At 42.6% G+C, this 21,310-nt stretch overlaps 1 protein-coding gene across 6 annotated transcripts in view; it reads right to left on the bottom strand.

The window, feature by feature from the left end:
• ARHGAP26 (Rho GTPase activating protein 26) overlaps positions 1-9,609 on the bottom strand; it is a 464,813-nt gene extending 455,204 nt beyond the window's left edge. For 3 of the 6 annotated variants that reach the window (XR_008375228.1, XM_053566651.1, XM_053566653.1), the window contains exon 1: positions 9,071-9,606. Coding sequence is in view for 5 of the 6 variants with exons in the window: in XM_053566651.1 (XP_053422626.1) it covers positions 9,071-9,224 (154 nt within the window). In the remaining variant the exon portion in view is untranslated. Of the gene's footprint in view, positions 1-9,070 lie in introns of all 6 variants that reach the window. The other 3 variants (XM_053566650.1, XM_053566652.1, XM_053566649.1) reach the window with 2 other exon arrangements.
• Positions 9,610-21,310: the final 11,701 nt, after the last annotated feature.

The raw sequence follows: 21,310 nt of genomic DNA, 5'->3' as shown, positions 1-21,310 counted from the left end.
CTTGGCTGATTTTTAGAAATGCAATGGCCTTGACTGAGTAAAAAAGTTCCCTTCGTGAGTTATTTTCTCCACTAGCTCATTGGTGATAACAGTTCTTCCCTGGACAGTTCTTATTTTGCCAACTCAGGGGGTGTGGGGGTGGAATTATTAACTTACACTGGTCAGAATTAAGAAGTCCAGATTGTGATGTATGCCCAGAGCAATGCTGCCTGGCCTAACTAGAATGGAAAGCTGAACCACAACTTCAGAAGAACCACCTTCCTAAGTCCTGAAATTTTGAAACTGATCAGTTAAATACATCTGAGTTTTTGCACATGGAAGCAAAAAGTCCCCAAAAGTGGGCAAATGGAGAGAACATCTTAAATGCTGTTCACTTAATCAAAAGTTTTATAGGACAAAGTATAGAGGAAAAAAGATTGAATAGATACTAAAGTAAAGAATATGTACCAGTGGCCAATAAACACATGAAAAGATGCTGAATATCATTAGTCATTAGGGAAATACAAATGAAAACCACCATGAGATACCAGTTCACACCCACTAGGGTGGCTACAATCAAGAAGAGTGACAATCACAAGTGTTAGCAAGGATGCGGAGAAACGGGAATCTTCATACATTGCTGGTAGGGATGTGAAGTGGTGCTTCAGCTCTGGAAAACAGTTTGGCATATTTTTAAAAATTGAATATAAATTTCATTTAAACATAAGTTTGAATCAAAATTAAACATAAGTTTACCATACAACCTTGCAAAATTCTACTTCCAGGTAAGAAATGAAATTAGAAGTGAAAACAGATATCCACATAAAGACATACACGCAAATGTTCATAGCAGCATTATTCATAAGAGCCAAAAACTGGAAACCCAAATGTCCATCAGCTGGGAATGGATAACGACTTATGGTTTACAAAATGGAACATTCTTCAGCAAGAAAAAGGAACAAACTACTGATTCGTGCTACAACATGGATGAACCTCAAAGACATCAAGCTAAGTGAAAGCAGCCAGATGCAAAAGACCACACAGATAATTTCATTTGCTTAAATTTTCAAAAAAGACAAAGCTACAAAGACCAAAAAGTAGAGTAGTGGTTGTGTGGAGCTTGAGGCAAAAATGGAAAGTGTCTGAACATGGGCATAAAGGTGCTTTTTGGGGTGATATAAATGTTCTAAAATTGGATTAGGATGATAGTTGCCTAACTCTGCAACAACAAACCACTTGAGTATACCCACTGTAGTGTGCTCTTAAGACAGGTGAATTTTACAGCATGTAATTACTCAATTTTTTGCTTACAAAAAATACTGCCTCCAAAACATGCTGCCCTGAAACAAATGGCTACTTTGAAGAGAATAAATGTAAATATAATATTCTTATGAGAGTCATCCATGATAAACTGATAATGTCAGTTCCAAGTGTTAGTGATCATTCTGGTGGGGAGAGGGAAGAGATAAAGAGAAAAAAAAACCTATTTATGGTTTTAAAGGAGAAAGAATAGTCTTTCTTAACAATAGTTGTTTGATAATTAAAACTCAACCATAAGATATTTGGCCATAAAAGGAAATGAAATTCTAATACATGATATTAAGGTTCATCAATGAACCTTAAAAACATTATACTAAGTGGAATAAGCCAGATACAAATGACAAATATCCTATGATTCCAATTATATGAAGGAATTAGAAAAGGTAAATTCACAGAGATAGAGACTAGAACAGAGGTTACCAGGGGGAGGAGAAATGGGGAATTATAGTTTAATGGATACAGAGTTTCAGTGTGGGATAATCAACAAGTTCTAGAACTAGGTAGTAGTGATAGTTACCCAACATCGTGAATGTGCACATGACCACCGAACTGTGTACTCAAAAACGGTTAAATTAGTAAATTTTGTGTTACGTATATTTTACCATAATAAAAAACTCAATAATAAAAAAAAACAATTAAAATGTGCAAAAGAACAGACATGGCAAGTAAGCATATGAAAAATGGTAACATCATATGCCAGCAGGAAATTGCAATTTTTTTTTAAATGAGTCACCACCTATACACCTATAAAAATGACCAAAATCCAAAACAGTGATGACACCAAGTGCTGGTGGGAATGTGGAACAATAAGAACTCTCCTTCACTGTTAGTTGGAATGCAAAACGGTACGGTCACTTTGGAAAACAATGGAATATTACTCAGCAATAAAAAGAAATGAGCTACCAAGCCATGAAAAGACATGAAAAATCTTAAGTGCACAATGTTGAGTGAAAATAAAACCTATCTGAAAAGGCTATATATGTTGGATGCCAACTACATAACATTCTGGAAAAGGCAAAACTAGAGAGACAGTAAAAAGATTAGTGTTGCCAGGGGCTGGGGAGTGGGGAGCTGAACAGATGGAGCACAGAAAGGATTTTTAGGGCAGTGAGGCTATTCTGTATAATACTATAACAGTGGATATGCGTCATTATATACTTATTAAAACCCAAAGAACGTACAATGCAAAGAGCAAACTTTAATGTAAATTACAAACCTTTGTTAATACTATTTCAATATCAGCTCATCGACGGCAATAAATGTACCACGGTAATAAATGCACCACACTAACACAAGATATTAGAAATAAGGGAAACTGGAAGGAACAGCCATAAGGGGCTATGTGGGAATTTTCTACACTTTCCACTCAATTTCTCTGTAAACCTAAAACTGCTCTTTTAAACAAAAGTATATTAATATTGGGTGGCGCCTGTAGCTCAAGCGGCTAAGGCGCCAGCCACATACACCAGAGCTGATGGGTTCAAATCCAGCCCGGGGCCTGCCAAACAATAACTACAACCAAAAAATAGCCAGGTGTTGTGGCGGGCACCTGTAGTCCCAGCTACTCGGGAGGCTGAGGCAAGAGAATCGCTTAAGCCCAGGAGTTTAAGGTTGCTGTGAGCTGTGACGCCACAGCACTCTAGCTAGGGCTAAAGCTTGAGGCTCTGTCTCAAAAAAAAAAAAAAAAGTATATTTTAAAAGAGGAGGCATGGGACTTAAGCCACAGTAAATTTGGATGCAATTTATTCAATCCAACCAAGAAATGGAGTAAAGGGATTTTCTTATGTCAGTGTTGTATAAAAACTACAAAACCTTATTTGAATTTAACACCTTTGTCATTATTTATATTTGTATGAATGATACTTCAAAGATTAATTACCACTATCTACAAATAATTAGGAGATGCTTTTTTTCTTTATCCATAAGGTGCTAAAGCAAAGCAAAGGATCTGGGAAAAAGTTTTTGCTACCTACCTATACCCATTTGTTAGACTAGGATTTTCCAAGTAAATACTCTGAAATAAATAAGTTGGCATCAAACATCCTTTTGGAGTTTATGCCATTCAAGAAGGACTTGTCTATTGTAAAAAATCTATACTAAATCCTAAAGAAATACAAAAGGATGACAGGCTTTAAGCACATAACTCGATATTGATTTGTCTTTTACTATTATCTTAATGGGCCAAGAGGATGGACCATTTATTCAGCTTACTGAATCAGACCAAGAATAGGTTTTTGGCTTCTCTGTTCAATCATCTATTTCTCGATTAAAAGACAATCATTAATAATTACTCGGTGCTACTCCAAAAAGAAACTCCACTGCTTTACAAAGCCAAGAAAACACTCAGCCACCCTCAACTGCCCCTCTAGTCTACAGGGGTTCTTCAAAGGCTGGATGAAAAGAGTAATACAAATCTTCAGGGAAAAATACAAAATCCTAACTAGTCTTTGCTATCCAGAGTTCAGAGTCCAAAAAACAACTCTCGCTTAATCAAACACCTGCAGCATGTTTCACCTTTCCAGGATCTTAATCTACCAAGAATTTTCATCTTCACTGCCAGCATCTTTGCTGTAGGCCTGAAGGGTGATGTTCAGGAGAAGGCCCTGCAGTCTACGGCCAGTTTCAAAACTCGGTAGCACAACTTCCTGTGACCTTAAGCAGGTAACCCCAACTATAAAACGAAGAAAAAGAAGAACATTCATCTCACATGATGGTGGTAAGGACGAATGAGGCAATGTATGCACTTAGCAAAGGGCTTGGTAAGTGCTCAACAAATGAGATGCTGGTATTCTTATTCGACTGTCTACTTATTTCTATTAAAATTCCCTGTGGTTGCCTTGGGGATGTGATACAGGACAGAGATCTCAAGATTACTCATCACAAGAATGCAATGAAAAAGGCATATAGTCTCCAAAGTCTCATGAAAAGGGTGAGCTCAACTAGAGAAATATAAATGCATTCACTTCATTTTGTATAACAGAGTGTCACACAGCAGCATACTGACTGCAAAGTACAGTTTTATTCAATATGACATACCCTGCCCCAACTTGACTGAAAGGTCAGAGAGACGGGGCTAGATTCGTAGTTTTGTTTTGGTTGATTATCTCTTTTGCATCCACTAAAGCACCGTGAACTAGGATGAACCCAAACCCCTCTTCATGGGGGCACACTTGAGTTTCTCCAGGACCTAAGACACCACGCAGTCTTTGGGAGCTCACCTCCCCCAGTGATTTGAAGGAGAAAAGCTTATTGATTCAGTTTCCCCACCTGAAATTCAAAAGAAGAACTCTGTCTAAAGTTGGTTACCACCACCTAGGAGAAAACAATTAAAATTGCTCTTCTGATATCCAGAATAGGCAAATCTATAAAAACAAAAAACACATTCTTGGTTGATTAGGGTTGGGGAGCTGGAAGGAAATGAGGAATGACTGCTAATGAGAACAGAGTTTTTTTAGGGGGTGCTGAAAACGTGCTAACACTGACTGTGATGATGGCTGCACAACTCTGTGGATGTACTAAAAACGACTGAACTGGAAGTTTTAAACAGGTAAGCTGCATGATAATGCAAATTATATCTCAATAAAGTTGATATTTAAAGAACTACATTTCTGCCCCTCCTACCTTAGATTATCAACATAAGAGTACTCTGTCTCAGAAAGCAAAAGTCGGGGCGGCGCCTGTGGCTCAGTGAGTAGGGCGCCGCCCCCAAATGCTGAGGGTGGCGGGTTCAAACCCAGCCCCGGCCAAACTGCAACAAAAAAAAAAAATAGCCAGGCGTTGTGGCGGGCACATGTAGTCCCAGCTGCTCGGGAGGCTGAGGCAAGAGAATCGCATAAGCCCAAGAGTCGGAGGTTGCTGTGAGCGGTGTGACGCCACGGCACTCTACCCGAGGGCGGTACAGTGAGACTCTGTCTCTACAAAAAAAAAAAAAAAGTCAAGTTTATAGGCACATTACCCTAGCAACAAGTCCAGAAATCCACTGTCAAGATAGAAAGAAATACAGTTCCTAAAAACCCAAAAATACACCCCTCAAAACCAATGGCCTAATTCATTTTCATTTCTATGAAACCACATTCGGTTTGCCATTGAGTCCATGAAACCACATTTGGTTTGCCATTAAGTACGTGACACGGCCAGACATGCATTCTGCAAGCTTTTCCTGAAAGGCAGAAAGGGACAGCCAGCCACTGAGGTAAAATTAATCTAATCTAAAAGGTTGAAAATTTAAGCTGCCAGAATGTTATTAAGAACAGATGAGATGTCAGGAGGCTTACTTATTTTGTTCCCTTTTAACTTGTAAAGATTTTTTGGCATAACCACTACTTGATACCAATGCTGTTACCGAGATTCTGCCCACTAATGGCTAATACACACACAACTGGGTATGTTACCAACAACTGGTATAGAAAAGGTTTGGATCTAACTCCTGCACCCAAGCCAAAAAATGTCCTTCTGCTGAGTGACTTTTGCTCTGAGAATCATCAAATATTGACAACCCTAAATGCCAGAAGACAGTGATACCAGCTACTATGAATTGAGCAGTGCGAAGGATGTCCCAGGCTCCAAACAAGTGATTTCTCTACATGATCTATTTCAATCATTCCTCACAATAACCTTAGACGGTCAATGTGGCTACTCCCATTTTACAAAGGAACAACTCAAGCTTACTAACAACAAGCCCAGAGTCAAAACAACTCGTATATGATGGGGGTCAGAATTTGAACCCAGGAAATCCAAACACTCTTAATTCTATAAGCCTGAACTTCATCTCCAGCCTCTATCCATAGAAAGAAAATGTAAAGAAAGATTTAAACACACAGAATCCTCTTGATTGAGATGCTGATTAATAAAATCAGAGGAATGAGTGCTGGGCAAATAAGTCACCACACAAAAGACCAGGACAAATCAGCACTGGAAATGACTGAGTGGGAGTTGCCAAGGTTGTGTTCCACATCAAATGAGAACTTTCTCCAAAAGCAGGGATTTTTTTTTAAAGGAATGTCTCAAATTATTTTAGTGCTTATCCTCTATATGTCCACACCAGAGGTCTAGGCTCCAGTGAAAGGCTTCAAGGGGTTCATTTTTATGGTCCACAGCTTCTATGAGGTTCTCAAGTGCATCCAAGACACAAATGCTGACCTCAGCTGACCTAGACAACAGTGCTGTTTCAGGGTTAAGTGCAGTGGCTTTGGAATTTGATAGCTTGTGTTTAAATATACTTAACTGTGGGGTCACCTTGAGCAGGTTACTGCCCTCTCTGATCCTCAGTTTCTTCAGCAGAAGAAACAATAACAATGATCTAGCTAAACTCTGCCAATCCCTGGAGGCCAGTTTTATTGTTTATGATTAATACACAAAGGAAACCTAACCCCCAATTACTAGTCATAAAATATTAAATAAATATGATTTAAAATTAAGACAAACTTTTAGAGCTGTAAGAGACTACAGATCATCTAAACCAGTGTTACTTATATAATTATGTATTTAAGTTGTACTAGAAAAACACTGGCTTTCTATTAACAGTAGTAAGATAAAGACAATCTGAAGAAAAAATAATACACAATTACTAATACAGTAGTGTATGATGTAGCAAGCACCTTATAACAGACTGCCTGAAGTCTGGGAAACACTAACACCACTCTATTATTTTAAGAGGTCAAGTGTCCTTCTCCATTAGTATTAGAAGAACATAGTATTAGTAGTAAAGGTAGATGTAGAAAGACCACAATAGCTAGCTCCCTATCAGTCTTTCCCCCAAGTTACAGGGGGAATATAACCCTTCAACTCCATCACTGCAGTATTTCTTCCTAACCAAAGAATTCTTGCCCCCTGATCAAAATAGCAAGCAAATTGCCAGTCACTCAAATGCACCTTTCTCAGGTTCCAGGTGGTAGTCTAAATTCTAGCAGGCTTGATCTGAGGGGTTCCATTGGAACAAGTGAGACAGGGCAGAGTTAAGAGCCCTGTGTAGGCAGGAACTGCCATCTCCAGCTCAAACCAGGTGGCTTCAAAAGCTCTAACCCCGCTGCGAGAGCTATGTGACTATTGGGGTAGTGCTCCTTTCAAGACTGTTTTCTCATTTGCCAAATGAATGAAATTACATGAGATATCTGAGTGAAGCAAGCCTGGCATGGAGTACACCTCTGTAGCCACACGGCAGCAAAATATTAACTGCTACACCCTCAATGCCTGGTGCAATATGCAACAGACAGCAGGCACTTCAAATGTTTGATGAGTGAAGAAAAGAACCAATTAAAGCCTGTCCGAGGTTCACTCAAAATTCCCGGGCCAAATCTATAAACAGGCCCCTAATTTACTCCAAAACAGGGGTCATGTGTTCCCTGAGCCAAATATGGCCTCGGTCACTGACAAAGACAGTCTGTTCACATGCTTCAGGTAAGGCACTGCCTACTATAGAGAATCTGCCTCGGAGGAACAACACAACAGTCCTGTGTAAATTTCACCCCAAAAGACTGACAATTTTGGCTGCCTGGGCATTCCATTGTCTCTCTTTTCATTTTTAGAAGCAACAGGCTCACAAAATGACACTGCAAGCACCTGACTTCTGTAAGTCTTCTTTAAAGAAGCCTGGGGACAATTCTCACAGCTAGGACACTACTCTTGCTAAGGCAATCTTTCTTAGCTAAAATATATCATCTAATAAGAAATCCATCATAGAAACCGGAAAAAGAGTCAGAGACAATTCCGCGATCTGCCTTCATGTTGTTCCTGATTCTCAAAACTAAAAGATGAACTGAGCTATTTTTAAATGGGTAGGCTGAAAGGGTACCAAAAAATCCAAGGCTCCCATCCCTAGAGAACTCACTCTTATTGGGCCACAAGGAGAAATTCTCTGGCTCTACAAAAGTCAAGCAGAATGTAAATTTCATTTCTCGCCTGGTACCCAAAAGAGGAAAAAAGCAAAAATGGTTTTACAAAAGGTCTCAGAATCTTTAAAATGAGTTTAAACTTCCTCCTTTCTGAGGACTAAGAACATTCCTTCTCAGACCTTTGCGTTTTCAAGGATAATGGGAGAGGTAAAAAGGAGAGCGAGGGAGCAGGAGAGGGAGAAGGAGGGAGATGTTCATTCTATTTTTAAGCCCTCGCCCACAGTTTAGAGTAAAGGAACACTCTGATTCTGTACTCCCACCCCTATCACCTTCTGCTGAACACAAGATTCAGAACCTGCACACGTACACGGCACTGATTCTAGATTTGAGGGTTACTGGCTGCCAGTGCTGCAGGGAATCGCGAGCTAACCAACCATCCCACCCAGAGAAGCCAGTGGCTTAGACGAGGCTGGAACTGCAAACAGGGAGCGAAGTAGTCACAACCCGCCTTTTCCCCAGGGGAGGCTGCGTCCCCTAGTTAGGGCACGCTCCATGTCACGACTGGGCACTCGGGGGTGAGCAATTCTTCTCCTACGGGACCCGGAGTTGTGGATGTGATGAGGTTTCCTAGCAGGCTGCGACGCGCTGGGCACTCCAGTCTCACTCCTGGGACACCTGTGTGCCAGGCGCTCGGTCACCTCCCGGCCATCCCCTAAAGCAAACGGCTAGGCGACGGGGTGTTTTTCCTCATCTGATGGTTGTTGGCTCGCCCATGTTACGTATCCTTCCTGCCTCAGAAGAAGCATCAACACCCGTCAATCAGTGCCCGGAGGGCAGAAACACAGCCGGCGCGCGGGCTACCGGGGCTGAGCGCCGCCTCACGGCCCACCCGCCCCAGAGCCCCCCCAGAGCCGCGTCCCTGCCGGGCCCGGGACACTCACTCTTGAGCGCGGTGATGAGTGACTTCCCGTCCTTGATGAGTTCCTTGATGAATTTGTTGGTCTTGTCCAGTTCTGCTTCATGCGACTTGAGCGTCTCTCGGAAGTGAGGACTGTCGAGGCAGCAGTCGCTGAACTCGAGCGCCGGGAGCCCCATGGTGCCCGCGGCGCCCAGCCGGGGGACGCGCCTCCCCCGGAGCCCGGGCGGCCCGCCGCCCAGAGCTCGCACACAGCGGGACCCCGGCCGGCACCCCCGACGGCAGCCGGCTCCACAGGTGTGGCGCCGGCTAGCCCCTAGCGCGGTGTCCGCCGGCGCGCACGGCTCCCGAACCCAGCCGGGACCCGGCGGATGGGCAACTGCTCCGGCTGAGCGCAATGAGCGGCAGGCAAGCAGGCAGCGTAGTGGCGGACCAGCAGCGGCGCCGGGAAGAGAGCGAGCAGGCGAGCTAGTGCGGCCGCCGCCTCCCCGCCTCCTTCGCTGGCTCGCTCTCCAGCAGCCTCGAGCGCCCTCTCACAGCAGCCTCGGCGCCCCGCCGGCGTCCGGGCCGCTCGAACCTGCTAGCAATGACCTAATCCCCGCCAGACCAATCAGCACGCTCTCCCCAGACCGACCCGCCGGGCCTCCCGAGGATGCCCGGCCCTTCCGCGGTCTTGATCCAATCAGAGGTGTCTAGAGGTGGAGTCTGGGGTGGGGGCGGGATCCATACCACCGCCTAGGTCCGCATCGCAAGCTCCGCCTCCTCCCGCCGCCGGGTGCTGCAGACTCCCAACCCTACCGGTGAATGCTGCTGTTGCTAGGGCCCAGCCACCTTGCCCTCCTGCTGCGGTACGAATTTTAGCCGCGGATGGTGCGTCTGCTGGTCTATCTAGGGGGCAAAGGAGCCTAGATGTGCCGAGGATGAAAAATCTGGCAATTCGGGCTGCAGTTCACCACAGCCCACCCTCTACTACTGTTGGGCAACCGAGCTTAAATGCTGCCTGCCCCCAGGAGAACCCAAAGCTACCACACGCTCCTTCCAGTCAGGCAGAAAATGTTTGCATCTTAAAATTACCAGGTCTTCTTGCTTGCGGTCTTCCCGACCCCTACAGTCCGTCCCCCTCACGGCCACTCCTGCTCAAAACCCGCCCATGGCTGCCCCCAGCCAACACACTCACCACCTTACAAGAATTTCAGCCGCCTGTTACCTTCCTGTTCAGCATCTAGCACAATTTTATATAATTCCGTCCACTGCCTGTCTTCCTTTGCCACATGGTGAACCTCACGAAGGCAAAAATCTCTGCAATTTCCTTGTCTGCCGTTGCATTCCAACATGTAGAACAGTGGCTGGCATTTCATACCGGATATTGGGCACTTACCATGAACTACATCTGCTATGGTTATTGATAAATATTTGTGGAATAACTGAATGCCTTTCCCACGGACCTCTCCACCTGCCACGCCCAGTGCATTGCTTGTGGTCCCTCTATTTGACCACTGGACTCAGCTCTGGCAGCTCACTCACTGCACTTGTTAGGTTAGGTCCCCCAGAGTGTCTAGTGCTGAATTGTGTATTCCCAGACGGATAGCGGCTGTCCTTGAACAAATTGTTTCTATGTCTGGGAACTAGCAGCTTTCTCTCAGTTAAGAGGGAGGTAGGGGAGAGCTGTTGTTTATTTGTTTGGGTTTGTTTTTTTAAATAGGTCTATGCGCAGGCATAGCTTAGATGGCAGGTATACATGGATGAATAACAGAATGAATTTGACAATTGCCAGTCAGAGGGAGAAACAGAAAACACAAGCAGTAACAATGCTGTGTGTTAAGTTTGGATAGAAGCCCTGGGTGCTTAGGGTCATGGAGAAGGAGTTTTTAACTCACCTATGCTGAGAAAATAATGGATTTATTTATTAAATGCATAAATGAATGTGATCTTTTTGCTTATTGTATCCACAAATTTGGGTTCAATGGCAGGCCCAAATAGATAATTACAACCCTGAAAAAAGTTCTTTATTTGCCAAGGACAAGAAAGGTCTAGAATGGAAACTCCATGAAAGTAAATCTGTTTAATGCTTTATCTTGGGCACCTAAAGGTAAGTGCTGACACCAAAAGTTAATGTTTAAAACAACAGCAATCATTTTATTTTCTCTCATGATCTCTGTGGGTCAGGAATTTGGGAAGGACTTGATTGAGTGGTTCTGACTTGCAGTCCCTTATATGGTTGCAGTCAGATGGTGACAGGAGCTGGAGTATTGGGTGATTAGCAGGGCACCGCCCTCTCTTCAGTAGGCTCAAGGCTTCTCCCTGTCCTTCCTCTGTGTGGCCTAATTTAAGCTTCCTCACAGCATGGCAGCCTCAGAGCTCTATTGTGAACATACCAGCTCATAAGAGGGAAGCTGCATCACCTTTTATTTCCTAGCATTGGAAATCACACACTTTTACCACCTTCGCTGGGTACAAGCAAGTCATAAGCCCACCCAAATTCAAGTCGAGGGGAATAAAACCGCACCTCTACAATGGGAGATACTGTCGTAGCCATGCCTGAAAAATATAATCTGCACAGTGGGCCTAGCACATGGTAAAATATTCAATAAATATTAAATTAATGAAACAAAATGAGATCCTCAATTACTGGTTATATCCCATTGAGGAAAATAAACAAATGTGTATAAAATAACATGTATTCATAATCATAATAATATAATAGCTATCAAAAGCTCTTAGTTTGTGTCAGGTACTCTGCTAAATTACGCACATGCATTAATTAGTCTTCACACTATCAGATTGGTACAATGACAATCACCATTTTTTAAATGAGAAATGGAGACCAAGAGTTGTAAATTGAACCAGGTTACCTAGTTAAAAAGTCTGTGTGGCATGTACATATACACAACCATATGACCTAATACGCTCTTTCACATGTGGATAATGTATAATTTTTTTTTTTTTTGTGAGACAGAGTCTCACATTGTTGCTCTGAGTAGAGTGCCATGGAATCATAGTTCACAGCGACCTCAAACTCTTGGACTCAAATGATTCTCTTGTCTCAGCCTCCCAAGTAGCTGGGACTACAAGCATCTGCCACAATGCCCCATTATTTTTAAAGACGAGGTCTCACTCTGGCTCAGGCTGGTCTCAAACCCATGAACTCAGGCAATCCACTCACCTCGGCTTCCCAAGTGCTCGTATTACAGATGTGAGCCACTGTGAGGCCTGATAATGTAAAAATTTTTTGTAAATTTAATCCAGAATTTTCACAAAACATTTCCCACACTTTTAGAAATATTATCAGAAACAGAGAATCAAAATGCAGCTGTATTAAGTACAGAAAGTGGCATCTGGAAGTCACAGTTGTCCATCTCTTCCTAAAAAATAAACTCCATGAAGGTAGAGACTTTGTGTTATTCAGTGCCACAGCCCCAGCTTAGAGCAGCAACAAGTACTTCAAAGGTGCAAATAATAAGAAAAGAACACAATAAATAAGGAAAAAAACAGCAATTTGTTACAGCATAGTTTGTGGCCATGCATGGAAATAGAAGAGAACAATTAAGGCCCAGAAATCACTTTTGTACGAAATATAAAAATAATTTAGGTACCATTAATTGGCCTAAATTCTTTGGTTGGACATATGAATTCCTTAAAATTAGCCAAACAATTAGTCCAAATAGTTATGCTTTCAGTATAAATGTAGAGGGGGGTTTTTTGTCTGTTTTGAGACAGAGTCTCAGTCTGTCACCCTGGGTAAAGTGTCATGGTGTCATACCTCACAGTAACCTCAAACTCTCGGGCTCAAGAGATTCTCTTGCCTCAGTCTCCTGAGTAATTAGGACTACAGGCACCCCCCAATATGCTGACTAGTTGTCTTTTTGTTTTTTTTTTTTAATAGAGATGGGACTTCTTCTTGCTCAGGCTGATCTTGAACTCCTGAGCTCAAGCAATCCGCCTGCCTCTGCCTCCCATAGTGCCAGGATTGCAGGTGTGAGCCACGGTGCCCCACCATAAATGTAGTTTAAATCCATATTATTTCTGATATTGATTATCCAAATAACTTTACACCTGTCATACAATTATCTCCCATTTGTAGAAACTTTATGACTGCAAAGCACTCCCATATATGTTTTCTAGGAGCCTATATGATGAGAAGTGGGCATGGGCCACTCACTCATTGTTCTTGAACACAAGCTTGAGAACAGGTCTGGCCCACGATGAAGCGTTTGTGGGTCTTCATACACCTGAGCGGTCCACAAGTAGATCTAGCTTCAGTGATGCTTCTGGGATCTAGGCAAGGATATCTGCCCAAGGTTTCTCTCTCCATCCTTTGAAATGACCATGATCTGTGGTGGTTTCATTCTCAGTGGCTCTCTCAGCTTCTTCAAACTTAAATCCAGCAACATTAGCAATAAGATAGTTTTCTTTCTGAGAATTCTGGCTGAAATGAAAAGACCAAAGTCAAGGATAAAACAGCCCCGTTCCAAACACACAAAGCACTGGGTGGGGTCATTGCACAAAAGAGCAAGCACAGTGCAATGCTGCTAATAGGAAAAAGGGAATTACTGCTGAACAGGCAGAAGCTGTAACGTGCAGGAGACCTGACCTGTCCCCAACTCCCTCAAGATGAATGCTCCTTCTGCATTCTAGTTAGCACCTATTCATTCTTTTTATGGTTGATATCATGCTTTGCTTTACACATGACTTCCCCTTTGTATTGTTATTAGATAAGACATCAATTTTCCTATTTTAAAAATAATCATTTGGCATTGATGTAAATGTTCTATATCTCACTTATGGGGATGATTAATTATACAGGCATGACATTTGTCAAAACTCATGGGGGATTTTATTATATGTAAATTATACCTCAATAAATGTAGATTTTGAAAATGACAATGATGGTAATCTTGATATTTATTAAGCTTTTGCTGTGTAGTAGGATCTATGCTAAGGACTTTATTGCATGTTGTCATTTAACATTCATTACAGTTCTGGGATGTAGGAACTGATACTATCCCCATTTTACAGGTAAGGACACTAAGGCTTTGAGAAGTAAGGTGTCTAGAGTCACATAGTCACTGGTGGAGATACTCTTAGAATTCAAATCTGTCTTAAACAACTATCTCCACATAAAACGTCTATAAGAAATACATTTCATACTTTTAAAAAATAATAATAGTCAAACACCTAAAAGTTGAATGAGAACATAAAATGGAGATAATCATAGGACCTACCTACCTCATGGAACTATGTGAAGATTAAATGATAGAATACACATAAAATGCTTGTTTAGACCAGTGTCTGCAATGTAATGAGTGTCCAAAAGAAGTTAAAGAAGTTAGCAAATTAAATGGGATGAACTTGGTGGCTGGGTAACCCCATGCCAAAATAAATAAAGAAAAAAGCTTTTACACACCACCTCCCCCTGTCCCAAACACTATATGTAGAAAGACATTATCCACTGAGACTTGGGTTAAATTTTAATGTGGTATGTTGTTTCTTACTTCAGGCACAATATCTTTCTTCACTTAGCGTCTAGGTTACCATCTACTCACCACCTCTTAGGTTTCATTCTATATCATTGCTCTCTCCTCCATCATCGACTGATTCTTCCTCATTTTCTCAACCTCTGAACATTGGAATATCTGGGCTGGTCCTCAAATCTCTACCCACACACACCTTCTGGGTGACTCAACCTGCCCCACTTTGAATACTATGTATACATGAACAACTTCCCAATGTCCCTCCGAGCTTTGACCTCTCTCCTGAACTCCAGACAGTTATACACAATTGACTGCTCAACATTCCACTTCTATATCTAAATGGGCATCTCAGACTTCAAAAGAGATCAGAACTGAAATCTTGGTTTTTCACTCCAAACCTGGCAAATGCATCATTGTGGGTATTCAAGCCATAACCTTACAGCTGTCCTTTCCTCTCTTCACTAACAATTGACATCCAATCATCAACAAATCCTTTTGACTGAGTCTTCCATAGAGACCTCTTGTCTTACCACTTTTCCTCACCTTGGTCCAAGCCCCCACCATCTTTTACCTTGATTATTGCAACAGCCTCCTAACCGGTCTCTTGGTCTCTGCTCCTACCATCTGTGGTCAAGCTCCAGCAGTCAGAGTGCTCCTTTAGGAGACAGAAGATACCATATCACTCCACATCACTCTTCTGATCACAACCCTCCAGTGGTTTTCATCTCACGAGGGTGAAAACAAAAGCAGGATCTGACTCATAGACACTCTTCCCATGTCATCTCCTACCTTTTCCGACCTTTCTTCTGCAGCTCACTCTGCTCCGGCCACTCTGCCCTTCTTGGTACTCTTCAAACCAGGCATGCCTATGGATGCTCCCTCCTCAAGGCCTTTGCACTCGCTGTTTTCTCTGCATGTAATTCTTTGCCCACGGATAGCAACATGACATCCCTTTTCTTCCTTCAAGTTTCTATTCAAATATCGTCTTTCCAAAGACACTCCCCCTACCTGCTATCCAAAATCGCACACACCTCTGCCCCCTTACCGTCCTTTGTTTTTCTTCACCACTATTAGTAATGTGTATTTTTACATGATTCATTGTTATTTTCTTCACAATAGAATGAAATCTCTGAATGCAGAGTAAGGGGCTGGGAGTGTGGGTTTTTAGCCAGGGAAGCCCATTTTGTTCACTGCTGTATCCCCAGGGTACCCAACACATAATAAGTACCCAAAAAAAAGTGTTGACTGAATGAATGAGTAATACTGTTTTGGTGAAATATTCTGTAAATTTCAAGAGGAAAATATAAAGCAAATAACCACTTGCTAAATGCCATCTACAAAGCAAACACTGTGGTTATTAATCTCACAGTCAGAATACAGTACAAAGACTAGTTGACATTCCGTATGGATTTAAATTAATTTGAAAACATTCATTTGAGGCTCAGCGCCTGTAGGTCAGTGGTTAGGGTGCCAGCCACATACATCAGGGCTGGCAGGTTCAAACCTGGCCTGGGCCTGCCAAACAACAATGACAACTACAACAAAAAAATAGCTCGGGTGTTGTGGCAGGCACCTCTAGTCCCAGCTACTTGGGAGGCTGAGGCAAGAGAATCACTTAAGCCCAAGTGTTTGAAACTGCTGTGAGCTATGATGCCACAGCACTCTACTAAGGGTGACATAGTGAGACTCTGTTTCAAAAAAAAAAATTTAAAAAAGAAAATATTCACTTAAAAAATTTTCTGATCCATTGTAACAGACAAGTATGTATTTTAGAGTCTGTAGGATTTAGCCTGTGGTCTCTAGAGTTAATTCTTTGGGCTGGAAAATACAATTTAGATTACCTCCAAGTTTCTGCTGATAACCCTCTCTCTCAATTTAGAAAACAATCTCCTCTAGCTTTTAGTATTTTAGGGGCTTCCTTTCTCATACTGTGAGAGCTCCCAAGACTAAGAGGAAACATATGAGGTCTGGCAAGTAAGTTTGTGAACTCAACCTAGAAAAACTGCTACATACCTCGTTGCTGAATATCACCTTGGTCACCTTCAAAGTACTCCCCTTGGGAAGCTATGCACTGACACCAGCACCTAGTCCACCCTTCAAAACAATTTTGGAACTTTTTTTCTGGAAAAACCACCAAAGCTGTTGCCATTTGGCACACAAAAACATGCAACAACAGGCTCGGCGCCCATACACTAAGGGTGGTTAGTGTGGTTACAGCGCCAGCCACATACACTAAGGGTGGTGGGTTTGACCAAGCCAGCTAAACAACGACAACTGCAACAACAACAACAAAAAAAAAAATAGCCAGGCGTTGTGGCAGGTGCCTGTAGTCCCAGCTACTTGGGAGGCTGAAGCAAGAGAATTGCTTAAGCCTAAGTGTTTGAGGTTGCTGTGAGCTGTGACGCCATAGCACTCAACCAAGGGCAACATAGTGAGACTCCTCAAAAAAAAAAACAAACATGCAACAACAATAATGAATGCTACTCATCAAGATACCACCATACATCCACATGAACACAGCTGTGATACACCAACATACCAAGGTTATAAAACATTACTGAGTTTCATGATGGTGCCAACATAAGCACACAATAGTGAGTTCACAAAATTAATTATCAGACCTTATATGATGACAGCTCTGATGGTCATTCAAAAAAAGAGTTCCAAAATTGCTGGAAGGGTGGACTAGGCGCAGCTGGTGGTGCATGGTTTCCCAATGATATTCAGCAATGAGGGATGTAGCACTTTTTCTAAGATGAGTTCATAAACTCAATTGTCAGATCTCATAGACCTATAATTATAAGAGGAAGCACAAGCATGTGAGAAGAGAATAGATCTATAATTCTAACTATTCTTTCATTCAACAGACATTTATTGAAATCTCACTGTGTTTCATGCGCTGGACTAGGCACTGGGGAATCAAGGATGAACAAGACATGCCCACACCTTTAAGGAATGCACAAGGGAGTCTGGGTGACATCCAGAGAACCTGATCTTTGCAGTGCAATGATGGAGGGGTGCCCACTGTGCTCCTGCAGCCTCTAAAGGGCACCAGCACAACCTGAACAGGCTCCAACAGGCTTCCTAGAGGACTGGGCACCTCAGCTGAAGCTCATGTAATGTGCAGAAAGGAGGCTGCAAGGTGGATTGTATTCCAGACAGAGGGCAGAGCGTGCACAAAGCCATGGTGGCATGAATTCATGTGATGTGTGCAGTAAACCACATGCATCCATGGCTGGAGGTGCTAGAGGCAAGCCTGACAGGGGAAGGGGCAAAGGGCAGGATACAGGGAACTTAATGTGATAAGAAGCATGATCGTAGTTTAGTAAGTAGAGGACAGCCACTGAAGCAGGGGAATGTGACTGCCCATGAACGAGCTTGGAGGCAGGGAGACCAGTAGGAAAGCTGTGGCAGTGCCCAGTTGAAAGGTGATGCAGGTCTGAATTAGGGCAGGAGGTACAGAGACGGGGGACAGGGGATAGACTTAGAAACAGTCAAAATCTGTGGGACTTGATACTGTGGAGACCAGAGGAAGGAAGCAAGCATAACCCTGAGGTTTCCATCCTGAAGGGGATTGTCGATTATAAAAGTACAGGTAGAATCGTGCAGGAAGAGGAGTTCACTGTTAGGTGTGTTAGACTTGAAACACTAAGGGAAAAGCATTTCATTCATCCCTTCAAGAACTACCGATGAAGTAACTCTACTTGGACTTCCAAGTGTGAATTTGAAGGGAAAGGAATAGCCTTCAGAGAGCTAGTTGTCATTTGCACGTGGATAATCTGGAGTTAACCTACAAGGACGATAGCACAGGACCTGGCACAAAGGAGGCTCTCAGTGGGTACCTGTTGAGAAGAAAAAATAGTTACTCTGCAAGAGTCTCTAAAGAGAGAAAAGCTGGGAAGCAAAGATGAAACTCTGGAAAACACAAATGCTTCAGGGTGAAGTAAAGGAGGCAGAGGCTGAGTGGTTGGAAAGGTGGTGTCCTGGAAATAAGGTGAGAAGGCGGAGGAACCAAGAACACCACACAGTGCCAGGTGGTAGCACCAGGCTTCTGAAATCCTGAGCCTTCCCCCTGTTAACATTTCTTACTGAGTTATTACTAAATTGAAAGTTGGGTAGTTCTGTAGACAAATCTAGACAGAAATTATGGGCATTTCTTTTCTTTCTTTCTTTTTTTTTTTTTTAACAGCTTTGTTGTCTTATGATCTACGGTCTGTTTGGGCAATAGTTGCATTTCTAGTTATCAGATTTAATTACCAATTTAATACTATTGTGCTCTTCGGCTTTAAATAATTTTGGATACTTTTTTCTCATGATTTTTTGTTTGTTTGCTTTTTGAGACAGAGTCTCACCATGTTGCCCTCGGTAAAGTGCCATGGTGTCACAGCTCACAGCAACCTCAAACTCTAGGGCTTAAGCAATTCTGTTGCCTCAATCTCCCAAGTAGGCGGGACTACAGGCACCCGCCATAACGCTTGGCTATTTTTTTGCTGCAGTTGTCAGTGTTGTTTAGTAGGTCTGGGCTGGGTTCAAACCCACCAGCCCTGGTGTCTGTGGCCAGCACCCTAACCACTGAGTACGGGCAACAAGCCTATTTTCCATTCTTAACATTAACTCCCTCTAGCCAATTTAAATCAGAGGATACAATTTTATCAATTCAATGTCTAAGACGGGAATGTGACATTTACTAATGAGAGAGATTATGGCTTCTAGTCAATTCTATCAGAGTGTGATGATTACTGGTCATAAGGATCTATCTTTTGTTTGATTTGACTTGATTTTTTTTCCCTGCCCAGTACCCATACTCTATTCTGATGGAAACAGTATCCAAATTTTTCTTGGGGACTCATTTTGCCCCTATTCCTAGTCCAAATGATTCGGGTAAAGCTGACTCCACTGGGCTAAAAGGGGGAGGGTATGGAACCCAGAGTTGACTATGATTGGCTCAGGGACAGATATGTGGCCCAATCAGAGGCAATGAGGTAGAATTCTCAGATTGTTAGAACAACCAGGCCATAGCTGCTCTTTGCTGACCTTAAAACTGGATGGATAGACACCTGGAGTTGATGTAAGCCTATACAGCATGGGGGGAGACTATCTGAGATGAGAGATAGAGAGAGAGAGAGAGACCAAGTCCTGAAGATATTGTTGAGATCCTGCCGTTTGCCATTCCTGAAGCAAATATTGCTTCTCAATTATGTGAACCAATAAATCTCTTTTTAAGCATTGGTCAAATTTTGTTAGGTTACCTATTACCTGCAACCACAGAATCCAGATGGGAGACATCATTTCACCTCTGTTTTTTCTACCTTGTCCACTGACAGGGAGTCAACTGTCCAAAGTCATAGTTCTTTCCAGCTAGCCTATCATGCCCTCTATCCTATGCTCAGCATTTTCAGGTCAGCCCCTTGTTGCCTTCTGTATCAGCTTCACTGTCTACTATTAAACTCTGGGTTCTCTCTGTCCCAGGATTTGGTTCCTAACCTGACCTCACAGCCTACCCTATGGACCTCATGTTTCCCATGGACACTTCTTATTATATTCACCTGCAGAGGGATATTTCCACCCTGTCCATCTGTCTATTTTAGTAAGCAGAGGCAGGACTGGATGAAAGCCACTTCTGTCTCCAGTCTTGGAAAGCCCAATGCCAAATTGTCAGACTCTGGCTGTCACCCAGCACCACCAGAACACTCTGTTCAAACTCAAGCCTTCTGGTCCCAAATGTTGCACCTGCTGCAGCCTTTCCTCCCTCCCTCCTGATGACAGGTTTAGCCTGATGTTATTCTCAATTTTGTCTTCTCTTTTGTTGCCATGTCACCCGGGACCTTAGCTATTTCGCCTCCAGAGATCTTAGGGATTTCCGCAAAATCATAAATTAGTGGTCTAAAGCAATCTAGCTTCCAAGCACTATTTCACAACCACCGCAGCAACATTCTTCTTCCTCAAATAAGGTGATTTCCCTATTTCCTACCTCTGGAAAGACAAGACAAGTCATATGATCAGACAGGTAAACATCTATCTTCAGATTTATACAAAAGAAGAATTTTCCCTTCGGCTTTCCCTGAAACAAGGAAAACATCCCCTGGATGTGGGTGATGACTTGATCTCCTTCCTCTGCTTTTATTCTCTTTCTCTCATTCAATAAGTATAAATAACATTTATGTTCTTGTCAAGCCCTGGACAACTGAGTGGTAATCATTATTCATTCAACAAATATTTCCTTGAGCATCTTTGACGTACTAGACCCTGTGCTAGGCTTACAGAGGTGAATAAGGCAGACACTGTCCCCGCTTTGTTCAGATTCAACTCTAGTGAAGGTAGAGAAGGGGCAGCAAACAAACGAGCAAAACTCCCGGCAGTGAAAAGTGCTATCAAGAAGATACGAGGAGATAATAGTAACATGTTTCAGAGTAAGGGGGCTATTTTAAATACAGCAATCAGAGAAGGCTGTTCTAAGGAGAGAAACAGAGATGCAGAGAAGGTACAAACCATGTGAGATCCAGGAGATTATTCCAAAGGGCCAGGATATGCAAAGGCCCTGAGCCTGGAGCCAGCTGGAGTTAGGGTAGGGGTCAGTTAAATACATCCCAGGAAATAACACAGAGATGAATTCTGGCCTGTCTTTTGGGGGACAGGGGGACAGCTACAGCTGAGAATGATTTTTACTTTTTAAATGGCTGAAAAATAGAACAACATATTTCATGGTGTGAAAATTATGTAAAATTCAAGTTTCAGTGACCATGAAGAAAAGTTTTATCATAACGCAGCCATGCTCCTTCATTTACATATTTCCA

Source organism: Nycticebus coucang, chromosome 17, assembly GCF_027406575.1.
Source record: "Nycticebus coucang isolate mNycCou1 chromosome 17, mNycCou1.pri, whole genome shotgun sequence".
NCBI classification, from domain to species: domain Eukaryota; kingdom Metazoa; phylum Chordata; class Mammalia; order Primates; family Lorisidae; genus Nycticebus; species Nycticebus coucang.
The sequence above is the reverse complement of the archived record's forward strand: the minus strand, read 5'-3'. Positions and strand labels throughout refer to the sequence as shown.